At 43.4% G+C, this 22,871-nt stretch overlaps 1 protein-coding gene across 1 annotated transcript in view; it reads left to right on the top strand.

The window, feature by feature from the left end:
• Positions 1–22,871, top strand: part of fchsd2 (FCH and double SH3 domains 2) — a 267,174-nt gene that overhangs the window by 175,302 nt on the left and 69,001 nt on the right. The window contains 3 exon segments of the mRNA XM_085999451.1: positions 2,829–2,900; positions 10,021–10,137; positions 10,601–10,705. Of these exon segments, the coding sequence (XP_085855577.1) occupies positions 2,829–2,900; positions 10,021–10,137; positions 10,601–10,705 (294 nt within the window).

A 22,871-nucleotide genomic window follows, 5' to 3' on the forward strand; every position in this document is an offset into this window, starting at 1 on the left:
GTTGCTCAGGGATCATGCCAGGTAAGTATGTTGGGTTCTGAACAACTCTCCATTTCTTTTTGTCCATAAACTTGTAAGTTCCTCATCCTCCAGTACCTGTGCAACTCCCTTTTAAAATTATTTATGGAATCAGCTTCCACCACCTTTTCAGGTAGAGTGTTCCAGATCCTGACAACTCTGAGTGAAAACATTTCTGCTCATCTCCCCTCTAGATCGTTTTCCAATAATATTGAATCTATGACCTCTAGTTATTGACCCACTCACCAGAGGGAATACTTTTTTCTCCATCTACTCTATCAAAACCTCTCTTCCTCTTGTAAACCTCTATTCGGTCACTTCTTAACCTTCTCTGTTTCAAGAAGAACAGTCCTAACTTTTCCAGTCTCTCCTCATAACTGAAGTCCCTCATCCCTGGTAACATCCTGGTTAACCTCCTCTCTACCTTTTCTAAGGCCTTTACATCTTTCCTGAAGCGTGGTGCCCAGAATTGTCCACAATACTCCATTTGAGGCCTAACCAGTGATTTATAAAGTTCTAGGATGATCTATTTGCTTTTATATTCTGTGCCTCTATTTATAAACCCAAGTAACCCATAAGCTTTTTTAACCACCTGATCAACTTGCTCTGCCACCTTTAAGGATTTGTGTATATGGACACCAAGGTCTCTGCTCATCTACACTTTTCAAAATTGTGCCATTTATAGTAAACTGTCTTTCCATATTAGTCCTCCCAAAGTGCATCACTTCATACATCTCCGCATTGAACTCCATCTGCTGTGCTTCTGCTCACTTAACCATTCATACTTGACACTGAACTCTCAACATCTAAGACACTGAGATACTGAGGCTGACCTCGAATAAACTTACCTCTCAAAGTCTGAGATACTAAAATAATTTTTAAAAAGTTAACTTAAAGCTCTAAAATTGATATCTATCAATCTAAACAATGGAAACTATCCAAGTGAATTTAATGAAATAAACTGAACTGTTACCCACCAATCCGCGCTCTGCGGCAGTGACGTCACTTTGAGTTTCTTTCTCTGTGTTCTGCGTTCAGCTCATGCTCTGACTCTGTCTTGCCACTCTCTCTGACTCTTCTGCCGCCGGTTCTCCCGCTATGGCCTCTCGCACTGTTTCCCCTCAGGCTCGCTCTCTCCACTCTCGGTTTTCCCTTCTCTTTTATGTAATGTAATACAGGTAGACTATCCTTTATCCGAACTTCCGAAAACCTCTAAAAACCGAAAGTTTTTTCGTTCAGCGTAAGTCGTGCGCACGACATGACCAGAGTGGCGCACGACTTACGCTGAGCAGGGCAGAGGGTCACAGAGTTCCCTCCTGGGTAGGAGATTGCAGGCCGAGCCGGGCAGTGTGAAGGAGGTACCGGGAGAGTGAACCCAACAATACAGCGGCCCGTCCGATAGCTGCAGCGGCCCGTCCGATATTCTTTTCTCACCCGACCCGACCCGCGGCCCGTCTGATATTCTTTTCTCCCCGACCCGACCCGCGGCCCGTCCGATATTCTTTTCTCCACCCCCCACCCGACCCGACCCCCGACCCGTCCGATATTCTTTTCTCCCCCCTCCCACCCAGTCCCAAGGCTTTCGGATAAGGGATAGTGTACCTGTACATTCATCTACTTTCTCACTTCTGAATTTCAATTACTGGAAAGAACAAACAAATACTTCCACTAAGTGGTCAACCCATACCGAATGAAGCAATGCAGTTTATTTTTTTCTGTTGATCCTAAATGAACAGCCTTCTCTGGTTGTCTATTCCGCATGCCCTCTGTCCTGTGGGGGCAAATGTTTTTCTAATCTCTAACATTACTTTAGATGTGAATGTTGCACTTGTGTCCTCTAGTTCTATGCTCATTGTCCAAATTAAATATTATCTAAATAGTTTTGCCTTATTGAAAAACTGTGATGCTGACCAAATTCTTTTAAGGTATGGTCATGAGTAATCCCAAATGATTTTCCCTTTTATACTTTCTGTTTTTGGTACTCGCTGTCTACATCAACAGTTCAGGCTTAGCATCAGCTAGGTGAAGTGTGAAACTCCCTCTACTCAGCCCCATCTTCAACAGATCATCTACTACACATGTGAATTTTTCCTACACTAGCCACTTTCTGACTGAGATTGCCAATTTAATGGCAATTTATGCTGAATTGTGGCTTATTTTACTCTGGCACTATTAGGAACTGCATTGAGACTGTCCAAATTAATTTAATGTTGTTTGCCTTGTGGCTGTTGGAGGAAAGTTTCATCCCATCAGTCTCCTTTCTATATCAACAATTAAAACTAATTGCTAGCCAATAAATCAACAATCAGCTATTTCTGTAGAATATATTAACACACACGTTATTTTGTATGTTATATTCCTCTATCACATGCTTCAGTTCTACTTCTAAACACTGATCTTTCTTTCCTATACCATGCACATACATCAGAGGTGCTTTAAATGATTACTCACAAATATGCTGATCTTCTTTAAACCAAACTTAGCTTTCTGAATGTGGGGATGTACAGGATAATAATGTATTCCCTTAATTTATGATCGCCTTGGAAAAAAAACGCAATGTTGTTGTCCAGGTTGCCCAATTGTTGTTTTTATTGTAGATTCATCCCTGAATACGTTTTAGAAGCTTATTTTTTCCTCTTAACTTTTGAGTTAATGTGATTTATGCTGTATTGTTTTGGGGATTGTCGGATGGTTTGCATGTGTGCTGATGAATGTTAAAAGTTACTTGTAGATAAGCTGTTTTATTTCTAACCACTATATGTCAAAGCTAACATGTCCATTTTGTCCTATTAACGTTTTTGTTGCTCAAGAGTTTTAATACAGTGCAGCTTGTGGACATTGACCTCTCACCCGTCAGCACTTTGCGAATGACTTTAGCGGAGGTACACACAGTCTTTGTGTACTCGGTGTCCTGTGGTGGTAGTTTGGTGTGCATGTGTAGAAAAATGACATCTATTGGGCAACAATGACAGCTCCTGGCGGCTGCGCTACCTAATCACCATTGCACAAATGGTGGCAGTTTGTGAATTGGCATTTAAAATCAAATGTGAAACATTTGTACTTTGGCAACTTGTATTGCGCAATTGCTTCAGTAAATTTGGCACTGCCCCAGATGTGCTATAAATATGTCATAAGATTGTTCCATGTTAAATCCAATCATTAGTATTATGCATAATTTATTTATATTGGGATCGATCTTATTGTATCACAATCCTGTGGCATATGACAGTCGTGTTGCAACCTTGTTACTTCCATTGATGCATAATCTAGCACAATGCTAAATGGAACTGGACTTTTTGCCAACTGGTCAAGTATTTTGTTTTCTACTTTTTTTGATGACCCAGTTGTAAATTAAAGTGATTTAAATGTTTCTTGATTGGCTAAGTAAAAATTTCTATTGGTTTCCCAATTAGAAAGCTTAGAAAACTTAAGGCATTAAGTGCAACGCCATTACCAATTTATTTCTAGTTACAATAATACCTGTGTAATGACCATCTTTGGTGGATTACTTAATTTTTGCTGGTTTCCTTCTATGACTCACAATTAGAAGCCACGTTTTCATATTTTGAGCTCTAACCAGTTTTGTGTGTAAAGTTCAGTGTTTGAAGTCTGGTTCACACACAGCATCCTGTTAGATTGTCAGACCATTTGATGCATGGAAAATAAGTGGGTACTGACAGTTGTGATCAGCATAATCTGCAGCTCCAATAATTTCATACCAGCTTTTGGGACAGCAATCAAAAATTCTATGAAGGTATCATTAGAAATTCTTTATATCAATGATAATATGGAAATTATAATTGGAAATCATGATGCAAAATTTCCACTATATCCTTAAAGTTTTGCAGTTCGTTGGTCAATATCGGTAACTATTTATATTGACTGGTGCCAAAGAACACAGGTGTAATTGACATAAATTGCGCACTGCAGTATAACTTTACTGATTTATTACTTGATAATATATTCCTGACCTATTGCCAGGTAACATATCAGAAAATTGTAGCCACTCCTTTGGTGTGAACTAGTTTAAATGGAAAATAAAATTAGAACCAGTCTATTGAACAAAACTTCTATGTTGAATTACTGAAAGAAGGATTACGCAACAATCCGATTCTTAACTTGCATAAAGCCACAAAATAAATCGGACCTGTAACAAGAAAAATAAAAATGTCAAGTGTAACTTAAGCAGGAAACAGAATGATGGTCATAAAGTTTCCCCCCTCCTCTCTCTCTCATTCTATGACTGGAAGCCTTTAGCAATCTGTTTGAATTGCCTTAGGAAAAAGTTGAAGTTGTCCCCTTGTTAATTTGATCTTAACCTCTGCTTGAGGTCTGTGAAATAATGGCCTTGAATTTGTGCTTGTAACGACAGCGAAACTGTCAGCGTTCGCCATCATTACTGTGTAAAACTGACAGTTAAACGCGGAAATCTGGAAGTTGCTGTCAGTGATGCCCTGCTCCTCCTCCACAGGGTGCGCTGTTGCAGTCTTTGCAGATGCAATCATTGGAAATCACTGATTTGACATGAACTTCAACTTTTTACACACTATTTTCACTGTAAAAACCATTGAAAAAGTTGAGCCTTGTTGAATGAGGTGTAACTGAGTTTTTAACAGCATACTAAGCAATGTTACCTGTAAGCTGCGCTTTGTTCTGTGCGGCCAGTTTCTTTTAATGCACGGTCCCTTTAAGTTTCTGCGCCTGCGCGGTATTTACAATGTAAAAGCCGGTGAGCGGCCTGCGCGGGGACCTTACAGATGACTGCGCAGCCGCATGCACGCAGCTCAGCAGAAACATTGGTACCAAGTCATAATTACTGCTGAACAACCCCTCTAGCCCTGAAAAACTAATTTTAAAAGTCTGGAGTGTCATTCCCGCCATTCCATGATAAAAATTCCATTGTTTAAAAAAAAAAAATATGTATTTTTATTTTATGTTCATGATATTTCAGCTTCTACCTTAATCCCATGTGTATGTCCCAATCTTTATTTCGCTCTCTGTAAAATGATTAAAAATGAATGATAGTGCTTTTTACTGTCCTGGTTTGCTGTCTTTAAGAATTCTTCGATCTGATTGGCTGCTCAGCTTGCTTGTTGACTTCACTGTTCCTAGACGCCAAAAATCCCCTATAGATGGTACCAGAATGAAATTGATGTCATAATAGACGCCACAAAGCCTGCTAAATCTTTATGGGCAGCTTTCTTCGAGGTCAGCGGCGAACACCGTCCCTTCGCCGCTGACCGCAAAATCCGGGCCAATGTTTGACATTTCTTTCAGCAGTTCATACTGCTTGTAACTCTTTAAGCACTAAATTGGATGGTTTGTCATCCATTATTAGAAACTGGTTCTTCGTATTAAAACCTGTATTGGAAGAACAAAACGTAAATTTAACAATTGTAGAAATGAAAGAAAACCTGTAATGTTGTTTACACTCTGCTTTACTACGGTAATTTTTATAACCGTTTTTTCAAAGTGAGGAAGACATGAATGCTTCCTTGGTGCTCAGTGGGTTAATTGTGACAAAAATGTTCTTCAGGAATTACTGAATAATAGTTTCTTCATTTTTAAATTTTGATTTGGAAGCTGAATGTAGTTTAATACACAAATAACATCCGAATTACTTTGACTATAATATTTAGTTATTGGTATGAGTTATACAGGAAGTCAGACCCAGAAAAATCTGCCTTTTGAGTCCTGGAAATTTTAGTGCTTTCACATCAGCTAATTCATTCTGAAAAGTCAACTGTTAGCTTGTGTTTAGTCCAGCCAAGCAAGATACTTTATTTCACTTTTCCCTTCACTCTTCCCTTTAATTTTATTGGCTTTACACTGCAGCATTGCTCAGTCATGAAGAACAGAGTATCACAGGCTGGTATCACAAGCTGCAATGCAATCACCTCCTTTTGCCACTTTGACTTCTGACACTACATGAATGCATACATTAAACTCAGCAGTCTGTCTGAAGTTTCCATTTATTGATATTGGCGCCAGACTAATATGAGAGTGTTGTTTCCAGTTCGTGCGCATTTTTACGCTTGACTGGGGTAATTGTAACATTCATGTGGCAGATTTCTGTTCTATTGCCTTTCTGGGGTATAACTTGACATTCAGATGTCACTTTTCTTGGAAGCTGATCTCACCAATAACATGCTGCATATAAATCCTTTAATTTCTTATAAGCGCTATAAAAAATGCCAACGATATGTCATGAAGTCCAGAAACTGCTTTGTCGGTTTTATTACATGTCCAAACCTTGAATCCAGTAACTTCTCCCTGGGAGGCTAAAAAGCTGGACAAAATGTAATCACTGAAAAAAGGGGTTAACAATATTAAAGATCCATATTAAACCTGTAATGTTATGATAGTACTCAAAGGGTTAAAGATGATTCCCGATTTAATTTAATTTAGCGACTGGCTGTTAACTGCAACTTTTGGCCCACTTTACAGTTGCAAACTTATCTCAACATTTAGGTCTGTAACTCCCCAAAGCCAGGAGGAAACCGAGTGATGTTACTTAACTCTAATAAAAGTTCTCGCTAGTTTTTTTGGGGGGGTGAGGGGCAGGTGGGGAGAGTAGTGATTTATTAGGAGCTGAACAACATTGTTATTTGTTCATTTCACTTTATTTTAAAACGTTTTGTTGCCTCCAGACTCAGCTATTCCCATATTCTTCTGGCTGGCCTCCAATCAGTCCATAAACTTGGCTTCAGCCAAAATTCTGCTGCCCATATCCTAACTCTCCATGTTCTGTTCACCCATCACTCCTGTGCTCACTGCCTTACACAGGCTCCTGGTCCACCAGTGCCTTAATTTTAAAATTCTCATCCTCGTGTTCAAATCCCTCCATGGCCTTGCCCCTCCCTATTTCTATAACCTCCTCTAGCCCTACAATCCGCCAAGAACTCTGCATTCCTCTAACTCTGGCCTCATAGAAATTTACGGCACAGTAGGAGGCCATTCGGCCCATCGTGTCTGCCGGCCGAAAAAGAGCTATCCAGCCTAATCCCACTTTCCAACTCTTGGTCCGTAGCCTTGTAGGTTACAGCACTTCAAGTGCATATCCAAGTACTTTTTAAATGTGATGAGGATTTCTGCCTCTTTCAGGCAGTGAGTTCCAGACCCCCACCACCCTCTGGGTGACAAAAGTTCTTCTCAACTCCCCTCTAATCCTTCTACCAATTACTTTAAATCTAAGCCCCCTGGTTATTGACCACTCTGCTAAGGGAAATAGGTTCTTCCTATCCACTCTATGAAGGCCGCTCATAATTTTATACACCTCAATCAAGTCTCTCCTCAGCCTCCTCTGTTCTAAAGAAAACAACCCCAGCCTATCCCATCTTTCCTCATAGCTACAGTTCTCAAATCCTGGCAACATCCTCTGTACCCTCTCTAGTACAATCACATCATTCCTGCAATGTGGTGACCAGAACTGTATGCAGTATTCTAGCTGTGGCCTAACTAGTGTTTTATACAGTTCAAGCATAACCTCCCTGCTCTTAGATTTGTGGACATGCACTCCTAGGTCTCTCTGTTCCTCTACACTTCTCAGTATCCTAACATTTATTGTGTATTCCCTTGCCTTGTTAGCCCTCCCCAAATGCATTACCTCACACTTCTCTGGATTGAATTCCATTTGCCACTCTTCTGCCCACCTGACCAGTCCATTGATATCTTCCTACAGTCTACAGCTTTCTTCCTCACTATCAGCCATCTGGTCAATTTTTGTATCATCTGCAAACTTCTTAATCATGCCCCCTACATTGAAGTCTAAATCATTGATATATACCACAAAAAGCAAGGGACCTAGTACTGAGTCCTGTGGGACCCCAGCCTTCCAGTCACAAAAACACCCATCGACCATTACCCTTTGCTTCCTGCCACTGAACCAATTTTGGATCCAACTTGCCACTTGCCCTGCAATCCCATGGTCAAAAGCAAGGTCCCACATGGCAGCTTGGTCAGAAAAGTAAAAGCTCATGAGTATCCCCCACTTCCTTCACCCCACCATTGGCAGTCATGCCTACAGCCGTCTAGGCCCTAATCTCTGGAATTCCCTCCCCAAACCTCTTCACGTCTCTCTTTTCCGTTAAGACACTGCTTAAAACCTATCTCTATGATCAACCTGTCCTTATGCCTCCTTTGGCCCAGTGACAATTTTGGTCTGATTACGCTTCAGTGAAGCACCTTGGGATGTTTCATTGCATTAAAGGTCCTATATAAATGCAAGTTGTTGTTGTAGAATCCTACCATATCAGTAGATGACCTCTTGATTCAATTAAAGTAAGCATTATTGAAAACTGTTTATATTAAAGAACAGGATGAATATTTTGATCGTAGGGACATAGGAACAGTAGTAGGACATTTAGCCCCTCAAGCCTGTTCCGCCATTCAATGAAATCTGTGACCTAACCATATACCCACCTTTGCTCCATATCCTTTAACACCTTTGGTTAACAAAAATCTTATCAATCGCAGATTTAAAATTAACAATTGACCTAGCATCAATTGCCGTTTGCGGAAGTTATTCAGCTTAGCTAAAGGTAATTGGTCTTGGCATATCCTCTGATCAATTAGAAGTCAGACTATCTTTTAAAAAAATATTCTCCCATCACACATCACTCCTGCTCTTCTGCATATTCTCTTTACAAATTTCACAAAATAAATTCTAATATTCCTTGGTATGTAAGATAGAGATTAAAATAGCACACTGTTGGCCAATTTTTAAAAATATAAAGTGCGACTCACAAAGTCAATTAAAAGGAATTTGTGCCTTCCTCGGGTCAGTTAAAGGTGATTTAGAAGTCAGACTTGCCTCTTTTTAAAAATTGTGACAAATTTGCGTGTTTGGAGTGTGACAGACACGCACTGGATGCAGGACTAATATTGAATAAAACAGTTTTTCCAAAAGCTTGCCCTCAAAGGTACTGCTTGCAGGCGCCTCTACAGTTAACCAGGATATCATTAAGGGAATATGCACTGGAATATTATTCTTTGACCAAAGGACCAGAATATTAGCAAGCCCAAAGAACAGAAATAGATTTGAGGGTGAATTTTGTTTAACCCTGCTTGTTATCCACGTAAGAATGTGACCCTGTAGCAATGGATTCTGAAGATAAATGGTGACAGAGCCTGGTGTGATGGTGCTTTGCATGCTGCTGGTGTACGGTAATGCTTGCTACTTTCCCATTTGCCTTCGTCCGTGAGCTTGGTACTGAAATTCAGGAGAGTAAGCAGAAGAGCGGCTTTAATTTTTTGTTGACATACTCTCGCTTCATATTATGTTGTCATTTCTAACCAGAATCAAATCTACAACACACACATGAAATAACTTCTTGCATGGCTAGGGTTGCACTCTTTACATCAATCACATAACAATAGGAGGCGGGAGATTGTATTTCATAATTTATAAAATGTCCCCACCCCCTGCCATCTTGCCGTCCCCCATCCCCCAGTGCTTTCCACTGCAATAAATAGAGGATACATGATGCTTGGTGTTTTACCTAAAAAATAAATCACCAAATTCTGTCTATCGCACAAGCACCATAGGCACAAGAAAGATATAAATGGTTTATATTTTAACTATAAAGCCCATGTTGTATTTTATACTATAGATGCCTCCATTATAGAAGTTTTTTTCAACATTGATACAAAACATAAACTTTTACATATGCAGATTATCCATTATATTCAAGTATGTAATCACAGTATAATTTTCCTCATATTATTTTGCTGTTTCATAATGCAATACTTATGAATCAATTCCCCCATCACAATTCCAGAAATCACTCCTGCTCTTCTGCATATTCTCTTTACAAATTTAACAAAATAAATTCTAATATTCCTTGGTATGTAAGACAGAGATAAAAATAGCACACTGTTAGCCAATTGGCATTAAAAGGTTTATTGGATGCAAACAAATTTCTCAAAAGAAACCAACAAAGGTGTGTCCGTGGTCGTCATCCTTTCTGGCACCCTGTTAATAAGTAGCACTAAATATTACAGAGTCGGCAATTGGAGCATGAATCTGGGACCACTGAGGAGCACAGCCTTAACAAGGAAGCTCGTAAATGGGCAACACGTGTTGCACGAGAACATAAAACTATCATCCATAGTCAGAGGGTAAGTGAAAATGCAAATATTCTATCGTATTTGAATTACGTGAGCTTGGCTGTTCTTGACTGAACATACCAGTCTAGTTTAGAGCGACAGTCTGAAAATTAAACTTGCTCTAGTTGACATTATTATGTCTGTTTGGCAAAATTGACTTCATAGCAGGTACCAGAACAGATTTAGGTTAACTTAAGAAATGAATCTATACCACTAACCCCTATGTACATCACGCATTGACCTCCACAAAAAGACGAGTTTATTCACATTCCGGCACCAAAACTCTCGTTACCTGTCAGTCTATTCCAACATGAAATGTCTAAGTCGCATCATTGACTTGGTGATATACTGCAACACATCTTGTTTTGTGATGTACTTGTTTTTCCTTCAATCTTTGACAAAGCAGAATCACAGATTTGGTCTAATTTGCTTTGATTTGTATATTGGCCATTTGATTTATTTTTTAAATTTACAGACCCTGGAAGATCTAAAGGCTACTGGAACTGTGGTCTCCGAACAAGGGCGAATTGAATTGGAACAAAAAGTAGAAGAAGCTAGAGAGACTATCCGGAAGGCTGAGGTAAGGGAAATCTGAGGGCAGGATATGAGCTTTCCAAAAAAAGTACAGATTAATTAACACATCTGGTAATTTTATTTGCTTGTGTCTTTCTTTGCCAAATGTAGTAAACACAATGAATGGAAAATATAAGCCAACGTATTTTGGGATGTGTGTTTGTGTATGTGTGCATATGTTTATATTCCTTACTTGCAGTTGCCATCAAAATTATTTTAGTTATCAAGATAGAAAAGTATGCTTTATGTTAGATTTGTTTAATTCTTTTTTCTGTTTGTTCCCATAATGTACAACAGCATAATGTGTCAAACTCCACTGAAAAAGTTTTTTTTAATTCTGGGTTTGTGAACAGGGGCAATAAAAGTACAAGTTTATAGCAGTAATAAATCACTGCAACTTAGCAAGATAAATCTATCTCTTGCCTTTTAACAGGTAAGCTCTTTTTTGGCTTGTGGAAACGTACCATTTTGTGTGCATTCTGGAGTTGCTCCATTGGTTTCGGTGAGAACCAGTGCTTTCGATAGGCCCAAGGAACTTAGTAGCTGCTAAGCCAATGGAAATCAAAGTACCAATTCCTCTTAAAATTGATGGAGCACACTTCTTGCAATTAAATCGCATGAAAATGATTAACTTGCACAGGAAATATCTGAAATAGATACAGCCTCCTTCAAAGGAACATTAATGGCATTTGAAAATGGTGTCGGGGGTGATTCTTGGATTTGTGGATCCAAGTTATGAAAGGAGATCCAGAAAAATGATGCCCTTTTTTTCCAAGAGAAAAGAATATTGAAACTTGAGATTACCTTGTTGTTTAAAATGTACGAATCTTATAGATGGAAGCAAGGTTTTCAACTTAAGCTATAATTGCGGAAATAGGGATGATTATGGTACAAAATTAGTTAGCTTCAAGAAAGGCAAGTCTCCCTTCCCTTAACCCACATAACAATCAATGGAAGAGATTGCAAAAAAAATTCTGTCTTGACTAACTCCTTAAAAAAACAACAGAATAAATATTTGTTTAAAAACCTGGACAATGGAGGTGGGGGAAGTATTGTAGACGAGTCCAATCTTGTCATCACCAGATGCCCCCACCCCACCCCACACACACACATTCAAGTAGTGATCACTGATGATGTCTGGAGCTCAGTCTAATTTTTCTCTCCCTGAGCCCATGAATGCTTAAGCCGATTGGAAAATCCTCAGAACAGCTAACTCAGCAAAGGCTAGGCATTGAACCTGGCATCTTCTGGTCCATATGGCTCATGTTACTGACTAACTTTATCACTGAACCACAAGGAAGCACATTAAATTTATTTTTACTTACAAATATTTGGTTTAAGCTAAATAAGTATTTACTCCAGCAACCTTGTAGGAAATACTTAAGGAATTAGATAAAATTAATGCTGAAGCATTTTTTCCAACAAATAATGACCCAAAATATCCAATTGCACCATAAAGAATAAAGGCTAATCCTTAGGAATGGATTTGCTGGGTGTAGCTAGAAAATGACCAAACAGGGGAAAAAAGTAAGGGGGGAAATTTTCCAGGGGGTCAGCTGGTGGGTCGGGTGGGAAAGTTTTTTTTTTGACAGCGGGTCAGGACCCCGCTGTCAACCTGCCACCACGCGCCTTTACCAAATGTCGGGTCTGTCAGCGCTGAGCAGACCCGACAGGCAGCGAAGGGGGAGGCAATTCAGGTCATTATGACCTTGTTAACAGAGGATTAACAACAATTTTGAGCTCACCTTTAGAATTTACCAGCTTGCCAATGGGGTCCACGCTGCTCGGCGATGACGTCTGTTAAGCTGGGCGGGAGTTGAATGACCATGGAATCATCTCATTACTTGACAGCTTGAAATGTGCTGTAGAAGCTCCCATCTCTCAGCTGTTCACTTTCCAAGCTCAGAAGCTGTTGCTTACTGCATTTGGAAGACAGATTGAGCTTTATGCAGGTTGCAAGTGTTTGGAGCAAACTCCCCAGTGTCACCTCATTGGAACAACCTCTCTCACCATTGACAGATTGCTTCCATCATCTCAAGTTCACCTGCCATCTTTTCCATCAGCATGGCTACAGTTTATACTCTCTCACCTTGGTTCTCAGAATCTGACCACGTTCAGCTGCAGCACCAACAACAACAACACCAACCTTCTCTGTAATCACCTGATGCTGCACAGGACAGAGGGCATCAGCACCCAACCACATTGCTGCCCGGGACACCAAGGATGGCCTCACCATGGTCATATTTACTTCACTTGACGCTGCACACCCTGGCTGCCACATGATGTGCCAGGTTGGCACCACCCCACAACAACAACATAAACCATCCCTACAATGCCCAAGCCATTCCTTTCACACTCATGACCATTGTGGGGGGTACTGTTATGTCTCACCATTCACTGCAACTCACTAAGCCACTTCCAAAGGTACACACCAATCTGTCCAAGAACGCAAAGTGCTGCAAATAAAGATTTCAATGTTTGACAGCACATTAACAGAAACTTCACATGAACATTGGCTAAACCACCCAAGTGTCTACCCTTGTGTGTTGTTAGTTGGTATGATTGCACTAGGATGAGGGTGAGTGTGAGGGGTGGCTACTGAGATGGGGAAGCGATAATGTAGATAGAGAGGGATGGGTGGAGGTGCAAGGTAAGTTGGTGTGAGTAAGGATGTGCAGGAGTAGGGTAGGGAAGGCAGAGTGATGTGAATGTGATGAGTGGCACAGCAGGATGAGGTTGAGTGTGGCTTTGCAGTAACGTTTCGAGATCATTGAAAGGTTTGCGCCACTGCAGCCTGGTCCTCCTGACGATATCTCTGCTTGTGCCCTCCTGTGCAGTGTGCAACCAGGCTGCATTGGTCTCCTGGGGAGGTCTCTTCCGCCCATTGGAAGGGAAGAGAACCTCCCTGCGTGCTGCGACTCCCTCCATAAACATATGGAGAGAGTCATGGGAGAGCCTGGGTTGCAGCCGTGCACCTCTGTGCAGTGCTTGTCAGTGTTTGCAGCACCTCACTGCTGTAGAACACTGACAGCACAAATGTCAAAGTAAATTTGCGCATGGTCCCTTTAAAGAAACTAGCTGATGATGCATCATCAAATGTCATCATCAGACCCGCTTCCTTCAATTGGCCGGGAAATGCGCTGGGCGGGCTTAACGAGCCCAATCAGGGGAAAGTCATGTCTGAGGCTGGGATTGAGCCAGCAGTGCGACTGGGACCCGCCACTGACCTCACCTGCCCAGGTGTGGGAAACCGCAGCCTAATGTCTGTAAAGTACATCCAAGGACAATAGTTCAACTCCAATAAGATTATTGCTTTCTTCTATTTGATAATGCAGTTTATTCAAATGTTTAAAAGAATTTTATAGTTTAATTTTAAAACCTATAAATATTTCTCTATTTCATTATAAAATCATACTTACAAGTTTGCTGAAGGGAAAGAAAAGTGTTTTTAATATGAAGTACTCTTCCCATCTAAGGAATTAAAGCTAAATATGAGAGATCTACAGAGTTAGGAGATGCTTGATTTACCTGTTGGGCTGGTACTGAATGTTCCAGGTTCATGACATTCCTGATCGACATTCAGAGCAGGAAAGGATGTCATTCAGTACAGTTTCCAATGATGTTATTTGGGGATGTCCCCCAGATGATATCAGCTAAGAAGATACTTGAAGACAATGAGTCATGATCTTAGGCCACTGAGGAGGGGAATTGCTTCCTACTAGCAGGTGAAGAAATCAGCTAAGAAGGTTGCTGTCGAGGAGTCATGAACTCCGGCCATTGAGGCGGGGAATTGTTTCTCGCTGAAAGATGAAGAAAATAACAGATTATCGTTCTCCAATCTTGCATACACCGTAGTGGTTGACTACTGAGAAACATTAGTAGCATCCTGTGAGCAGTTTAGTGACAATCTAAAGAATGCCTGATCGGTATTGTAAGAGGTGAGGAGTTATTTCAAACAAAGGCACTGTATAAGCATTTGCTGTTTTAAAGATTTATTGTCTGCCTGATCGAAGAGCTTTTCCAAATTTTAAAACCATGTCATTTTTAGCAGTATGATTCAATTCATGTGTCAACAAAAGAAATCCTTATGATTTTTTCTGTTCATATTTAATGAAAATAAGGTGTTTTAAATTTCCTTTTGTTAAAGTAAGTAGGTTGGTATCCTTATTCAGGTTAAATTTAAATTTTCAAATTTGTGGGGGTGGAAGCGGATAGAAAATTGTGAACCGAGAAGAAAAGTTCCAGTGAATGCTCTGGTATTTGACATGTCATTAAGGTACCTGGTACTCATTTCCGGAGAGTTTAAAGCATTTGTCTTTAATCCTACTTTAGTTTAAAACATTCCACAATCTACAGCACGGCATAAAGGGCAGAACTTGTATCAGGTGGCTTTTGGTGATATCTTGTAGAAGGCCATTATTTGAGCAGATCAATAAACAGCTTGAATACTGCAGCTACACCACGCAAATTAACTGACGAGTGGAATAATGCATGGAAATGTATTTATCACCTCCATTACTTTGCTTGCTGGCAGCAATTATATTAATCACAAAAGAACTGGACAGTTAAATTGCTTTCAACTGTACTGAAGCTACATTCACCAGTTAATAAGTTGTTTAAATGTTTTACACCTTTCTTATCTCTGCCATCTATACATATGACCTTGGTTCAAACAGCTGATGTTTTATCACAAGCTATAAGGCTGCTTTCTAATTTGCATCAGCCCAATTTAGAAAGCTGTAATGAATGGTGATTGTTATAGATAACCACTGTAATTGGCATCAGCGTTTGGCCACGTACATCAAGAACACACTGTGCATATTGTGAACACAAAAGGTGTATCTAGTAGGTTAGGTCTTTTGCAAGCTGTTGTAAATTTCTGATCATTACCATGAAAATCCTGTCTTTCTAGTTGCACTGGGTTCAGAGTTACATCTGTGGGGCTTTCTTTTGAATTGTACACCAAAGGACTGAGATAAGATGCGATAAATCAGTTAGTCGTGATTGTGACATCAAGCTTGGAATTTATAAGCCTGATCATTGTAACAGGAAGGGAGAAAAAGGGAGATAAGGCAAAAGTTTAAAAACTGGAGATGCTGGGAATCTGAAACAAAAACAGGAAATACTATAAACACTTAGCCGGTCAGTCAGAACTTACCTGGTGTCTCCGGAGCTTCGGACTCTTCGGGTCCTGGGCCTGCAGGCATATGTAACTTATAAAATTCTGACAGGACTGGACAGACTAGATGCAGGAATTATGTTCCCGATGGTCGGGGAGTCCAGAACCAAGGGTCACAGTCTAAGGATAAGGGGTAGGCCATTTTGGACAGAAATGAGGAGGAATTTCTTCACCCAGAGAGTGGTGAACCTGTGGAATTCTCTACCACAGAAGGCAGTAGAAGCCAATTCAATAAATATATTCAAGAAGGAGTTGGATATATTTCTTAAGGCTAAAGGGATCCAGGGGTATGGGGAGAAAGCATGGACCGGGTACTGAAATTGGATGATCAGCCATGATCGCATTGAATGGCCTACTCCTGCTCCTATCTTCTATGTTTCTATGTAAGCCTGCGTAAAGGCCCACGGATCCCATGGGGCGCACGCAGTTCGTAAGTGTCCCTGGGATCACGTGGGCCTTGTCAACCAATCAAAAATAGGGATTCCTATGATTCTTACCAGGATTCCATTTATGTACGGAACCCCCATAAGCATATTAGAAATCCCCAAATAAATAAGAATTCACATAACTGAAATAAAAATAAATGTTCCCATGGTCAAAATTAATCAAAAGACCCTAATTAAGCATTTGAAATAAAAATTAAATTTTTTGAAAAATAAATTTAAACATTTTAAAACTGGCCAAAATTTACCTAAACTAATTTTAAATTGTGTATTTTTTTTTATTCGTTCATGGGATGTGTACGTCGCTGGCAAGGCCAGCATTTATTGCCCATCCTTAGTTGCCCTTGAGAAGGTGGTGGTGAGCCGCCGCCTTGAACCGCTGCAGTCCGTGTGATGAAGGTACTCCCACAGGGCTGTTAGGGAGGGAGTTCCAGCATTTTGACCCAACGGCGATATGCTTCCAAGTCAAGATGGTGTGTGACTTGGAGGGCAACTTTGAGGTGATGGTGTTCCCATGCACCTGCTGCCCTTGTCCTTCTAGGTGGTAGAGGTCGCGTGTTTGGGAGGTGCTGCTGAAGAAGCCTTGGCGAGTTGCTGCAGTGCATCTTGTAGATGGTACACACTGCAGACACGGTACGCTGATGGTGGAGGGAGTGGATGTTTAAGGTAGTGGATGGGGTGCCAATCAAGCGGGCTGCTTTGTCTTGGATGGTGTCGAACTTCTTGAGTGTTGTTGAAGCTGCACTCATCCAGGCAAGTGGAGAGTATTCCATCACACTCCTGACTTGTGCCTTGTCGATGGTGGAAAGGCTTTGGGGAGTTAGGTGGTGAAGACACTCGCTGCAGAATACCCAGCCGCTGACCTGCTTTTGTTGCCACAGTATTTATGTAACTGGTCCAGTTAAGTTTCTGGTCAATGGTGACCCCCCACCTCCCAGGATGTTTATAGTGGGGGATTCGGCGATGGTAATGCCGTTGAATGCCAAGGGGAGGTGGATAGACGTTCGCTTGTTAGAGATGGTCATTGCCTGGCACTTCTGTGGCGCGAATGTTACCTGCCACTTATCAGCCCACGCCTGAATGTCGTCCAGGTCTTGTTGCATGCAGGCATGGACTGCTTCATTATATGAGGAGTTGTGAATGGCGCTGAACACTGTACAGTCATCAGCGAACATCCCCACTTCTGACCTTCTGATGGAGGGAAGGTCATTGATGTAGCAGCTGAAGATGGTTGCGCCTAGGACACTTCCCTGAGGAACTCTTGCAGCGATGTCCTGGAGCTATGATGATTGACCTTCAATCACCACAACCATCTTCCTTTGTGCTAGGTATAACTCCAGCCAGTGGAGAGTTTTCCCCCCGATTCCTATTGATTTCAGTTTTACTAGGACTCCTTGATGCCACCCTCGGTCAAATGCTGCCTTGATGTCAAGGGCAGTCACTCTCACCTCACCTCTGGAATTCAGCTCCTTTGTCCATGTTTGGACCAAGGCTGTAATGAGGTCGGGAGCCGAGTGGTCCTGGCGGAACCCAAGCTGAACATCAGTGAGCAGGTTATTGGTGAGTAAGTGCTGCTTGATAGCACTGTCGATGACACCTTCCATCGCTTTGCTGATGATTGAGAGTAGACTGATGGAGCAGCAATTGGCCGGATTGGATTTGTCCTGCTTTTTGTGGACAGGACATACCTGGGCAGTTTTCCACATTGTCGGATAGATGTCAGTGCTTTAGCACAGTGGTAGTGCCACACAACACGATGGAGGGTGTCCTCAGTATGAAGACGGGACTTCGTCTCCACAAGGACTGTGCGGTGGTCACTGCTACCAATACTGTCATGGACAGATGCATCTGCGACAGGTAGATTGGTGAGGACGAGGTCAAGTAGGTTTTTCCCTCGTGTTGGTTCTCTCACCACCTGTAGCAGGTCCAGACTGGCAGCTATGTCCTTTTATGTGTATGTTTAAATCATTAAAAAAATTATTTTAACATTTATTTTAATCCTTACGCTGGTAGAAGGTCTTAGAGGTCCGAGTGGCATGGGGAATTCAAAGAGCAAGTGACTGGGAGCTTGGGGTTGCAGTTCCGAACAGCACAAAGGTATTTAGCAAAGTGGTCACCTAATCTGCGTTTGATCTGCCCAGTGTAGAGGAGACCACGCCGTTAGCAGCAAATACAATATACTACTTTGGAGGGAGTACTGTCTCACCCAGGAATGTTTGGGACCCTGGACAGTGGTGTGACAGGAGGTGAATGGGTAGGTATTGCAACTCCTGCGCTTGCACAGGAAATTTCTGGAGAAAGAGAGACAATAGCAGGGATGATCGAAGAGGGAACCAGGTTGTTACAGAGGAAGTAGTCCATTTGGAAAGCGTGGAGGGAAGGGAATATGTCTTTGATGATGGTATCACACTGGAGATGGCAGAAGGTTGAGGGTCCTGTCTGCCATGGTGGAAGGGAATCCTTGGCTGAGGACATTTCAGAAGCTGTTGTGGAAGGTGGCATCATTAGAGCAGATGTGTTGGAGATGGTGAAACTGGGAGAAAGGATTGGAGTCCTTACAGGAAGTGGGGTAGGAAGAAGTATAATCCAGATAGCTGTAGGTTTATAATAGATGTCAGTGATAAGCCCATCCCCAGAGAGGGAACTGCAGGAAGGGAAGTGTTTGAGATGGACCACATAAAAGTAAGGAATGGCTGGAATTTTGAAGCATAATTAATGAAATTTTCTATATCAGGGCGAAAGCAGGAAACAGCACCAGCACAGTCATCAATGTAATGAAAATAGAGGTTATGGAGAGAATCTGCTTAGGAGTGGAACATGGCATGTTCAACATAAAATATATTTACCTGCCTTTCTCCCCATCTTCTCAGTTATTCACACATACTTTGTGCCTTACATATGTAACAGTCATTAAAGGTAAGAGGTGGTTGGGTTAAACTTATGAGGCATGAAAATGTCCTTGATTTTAATCTGCCCTCCCTGCGCGCCCCACCCCCCGCAAACAACGGTCAGGCAATGGGTTAAAATGTTGGAAAGGGCGATCCCGACGCATTTCCAGCCACCCCAATGTTAACAGCGGCGACTATCTGGGCCAATGAGTCTCCCGCTCTGGAGAGGCTCATGAGTGCTATGGTGCAATTAGGGCCCTATGTTATTTTAATTGGTGCCGCACAGGCTTCACGTGTGGACAAGGTCGCCAGGGAAACCCTGGCGGAATTGTTTGTAACTTGATCATTGTGGTGAAAATAAAGGAGGCCCAATCTGAATATAGCTGCTGCACTCACAGGTGCTCTCTCAGATCATTGTGCGTTGTGATTTTGTGATAACTGTTTGCTTCGTATTGTGGTTTTGATGCTTTGTTTGAAAAAGGAGAATTTGATTATGGGTGCTGCTCTAGCTGCACTCTGTTAGAGTGACGAAGAGGAGGACCATCAGCAAGGGTGTGCTGAGGAAGGAGTTGTAGGTGGGCAGCAGAGGAGGCATACTCGCAGAAGGCCTTACCCACCCCAGATGTTGCACAGACAGAAGCTCAGCTTCCTTGACCTGTCCAAGGATCAATGCTTTTGGAGGCTCCGATTGTCAAGGCGGGTGGTCGCCGAACTCTGCAGCCTCCTCAAGGAAGACCTCCTGCCTGCTGGATCTGGAGGCCATGCCAGTGGCAGTGAAAGTGACGACCACCCTCATCTTTTAAACCTCTGCATCCTTCCAGGCTGTCTCAGGGCACATATCGAGGCTGTCACAGTCAGCCACCCACAAATGCATCAGGCAAGACTGATGTATTATTTGCCATGGTGAAGCGATATATCCTTCACAACTGATGACAACAGTCACACTGAGAGAGCATTGGGGTTTGCAGCTCTGGTTGACTTTCCACACATGCAGGGTGCCATCGATTGCACACACAGAACCTACAGGACTCCCCCCAACTCCCCGACCAGCCAGGAATCTTTGATGGAGTGGAATCCCTTGCAGTTAACCATGTTCAGCCCTTCTGGAACCACGAGAAGAGGTTTTTGCAGGTATGTGCCCCATACCAAGGGAGCTGACACGAAGGCCTAGAAATTCAGTATCGCCATGTTTGGGGCGCTACAGCCGGGCGTTCGCTAAATTTTGCGCCCAGCGCCACCTTCGCCGATATTCAGTTGCATCGCCCCAAGAGGTTGCTGCTGCGCTAAAGCAGGCGATGCACGACTATCATTAGGTGCTAAGCCGGCGATCCGGGGCCCTAACACAGAGGGCGGGCGCAGCACAGGTGCGGCGAGTTGCTCAATGAAGGCAGACACGCTGGCGCCGGTCAGCTCTTAAAGGGGAAGGGTCGACTTGTTTGGCTGCCATGCCCTGCACACTGCAGCCCTGAAGCAAGGCCTGACCATTGCTGGTTCATCAGTTCTACGCCCTCAACCATGGGGAAGCCCGCTATTCTTCCAAATCCCATTGCACGCTCTTGCTGCTTGTCCAGGGTCATGGGGAAGGAGATGTACTGACGTCTCCTTCTGAAAAGGGCATTGTTCACCTGGCGGATGCAGCAATGTACCGCGAACTGGGAGATGTTGGCAATGTTCCCAGTAGCGGATTGGAAGGAGCCAGTGGCATAGAAGTTGAGAGTCACCTTCACTGCCACTGACAGAGATGTCCTGCTCCTCAGCTGTGGCTGCAGATCTGTGCGAAGCAGGTGGCAGATCTCAGTGACCACCTCCCTTCTGAATTGCAGCCTCCGAACACACTGCTCCTCAGACAGGTTCAGATATGAGAACTGCTGGCGGTATACCCTGGGTGGGTAAGGCCTCCTGTGCCGACGCCTGTTGGCCCTTCTCCGTCTGGCCATGACTGGCACTCTCTCACGGCGTCTCTGATCCCTTTGAATGCAATGCAGAAAGCCAACGTTTCCACCCATTGCAGCCCCCATTATATGTGGCGACTCAAGGCTATGGCACTGAAAGTGAAATCCAAGTGCAAAGCTCTGGCCTGAAGCCAGAAGTACCTGTGCGAGCGCTGAGTCAAAGCAGAAAGCTCTCTGCCTTTGTCTCTCTCCAAATATCCATCTCTCACACAGAAGGATTGGCACAAAATGGCTGCCACTTATCATGCAGGAGGAGTCCCCTTTAAATAGCGCCCCGCAGCGACTGGGAACCGTTCCCCTCTACCAGTCACTGGGGGCGCCAGGCGCAAAGAAGGGCGGCGCCACTGAATTTCCGGTTCGGGGCACATAAAGGGCGTTGCACCATGAAATGACTTCTGGATCTGCGCACACAGATGAGCGTGCGCAAAGGTTTTGCGCCGCTGCTAAATCTTAACTGAATTTCGCGAGAGGCGCAGATCGCGCTGCGCCCGGGCGCTAGCCGCTTAGCGTCCCACTTTTCCTCCTCCTAAGACGCTAGCGGCTGACGCAAACAACTGAATTTCTAGGCCAAAGCCTTCACATCATGACAGTCAAATATCCCACCATGTTTCACCCTGGGACCAATCTTAAAGGATAGCTGCTTGGGGACAAGGGATACTGTGCTTTTTTTGAAAAGTTGAAGGAACTAAGGGGGAAAAATTCGGTTGCGCCCCCTTTGGGACGCTAACTTCGCCGTAGCGCCCTGAAAAAGTTAGCGCCCTGCGCCGTAAATTAAGTGGTAGCGCCCCAAGCAGGAAGCGGGGTGCTACTGGAAGCGCTCCGCCTCCTTCTTAGGATGCTATAAGTGAATATCGCGGTGCTACGAGCAACAGCGCCATGCGCGCCGGCACGTAGTGTCGTGGTATTACAGGCTTCCTTCTCCTGATTAAAGGGGAGGGGCCTAGCGCAGTACACACTGGGGCCCTGCTGGATCACCGGGGAGCGGGGTGCTGGGAAAACAGCCCGTCACTCAAGGAGTGCCGGGCAGAGCGATCGCAGCCAGCACCGCGCAGGAGGAGGCGAGAGGGGGCAGGTGCTGGCAGGCAGCCCAAAAAAAATGGCCACCCGGCACGTGCCCTTTAATTTGCATGCTGCGGCCCCTAAACGCCACCCTGACCCTGTCTGACATAGCATCCGGCAGTAGGTCATGGGGCGCAACTGAAGTTTGTGGCGGGGGTGCTGCGTATGGTGATGACATCATCGCCGCGGGGCGCTACCGCTGCCACTAACCTCCTGCTGAATTTCGCGGGAGGCGTTAGCAGCGCCGCTCCCAGACGCTAGGGGCTTTGCACTGGGGTGGGGACGCTAACGGGAGGCGCAAAGCAACCCAATTTTTCCTCCTAAGACTTTAGTTGTCCTGTTAAAGGGTATGAGGTGATGAAGGCATAGGTCTGGATTTTGATACTGGAGGCGTGTAGGAGGCGGGACTACAACTTTTGGGGTTGTAATCCCGCCTCCATCAAGTTGTGGCCAACCCACTCGATTTTCCCTTGATTGACCTTGTTGAGCCCGCCCAGCAGGCCAATTAAGGGCCACCCGGCAACAGGGGACGTCACAGATCGACATTTCATCTGTCAAGAGCTTTTGATAGATGCAATATCAGCGTTTGACAGCTCTGTGAAGCTGTCAAACACTGACAGTCTGTACTCCCAGTTAATTCCTTTCTCTCAAG

Source organism: Somniosus microcephalus, chromosome 10 (genome assembly GCF_052327205.1).
Source record: "Somniosus microcephalus isolate GS21.2 chromosome 10, FLI_Smic_1.0, whole genome shotgun sequence".
In the NCBI taxonomy this organism is placed as follows: Eukaryota; Metazoa; Chordata; class Chondrichthyes; order Squaliformes; family Somniosidae; genus Somniosus; species Somniosus microcephalus.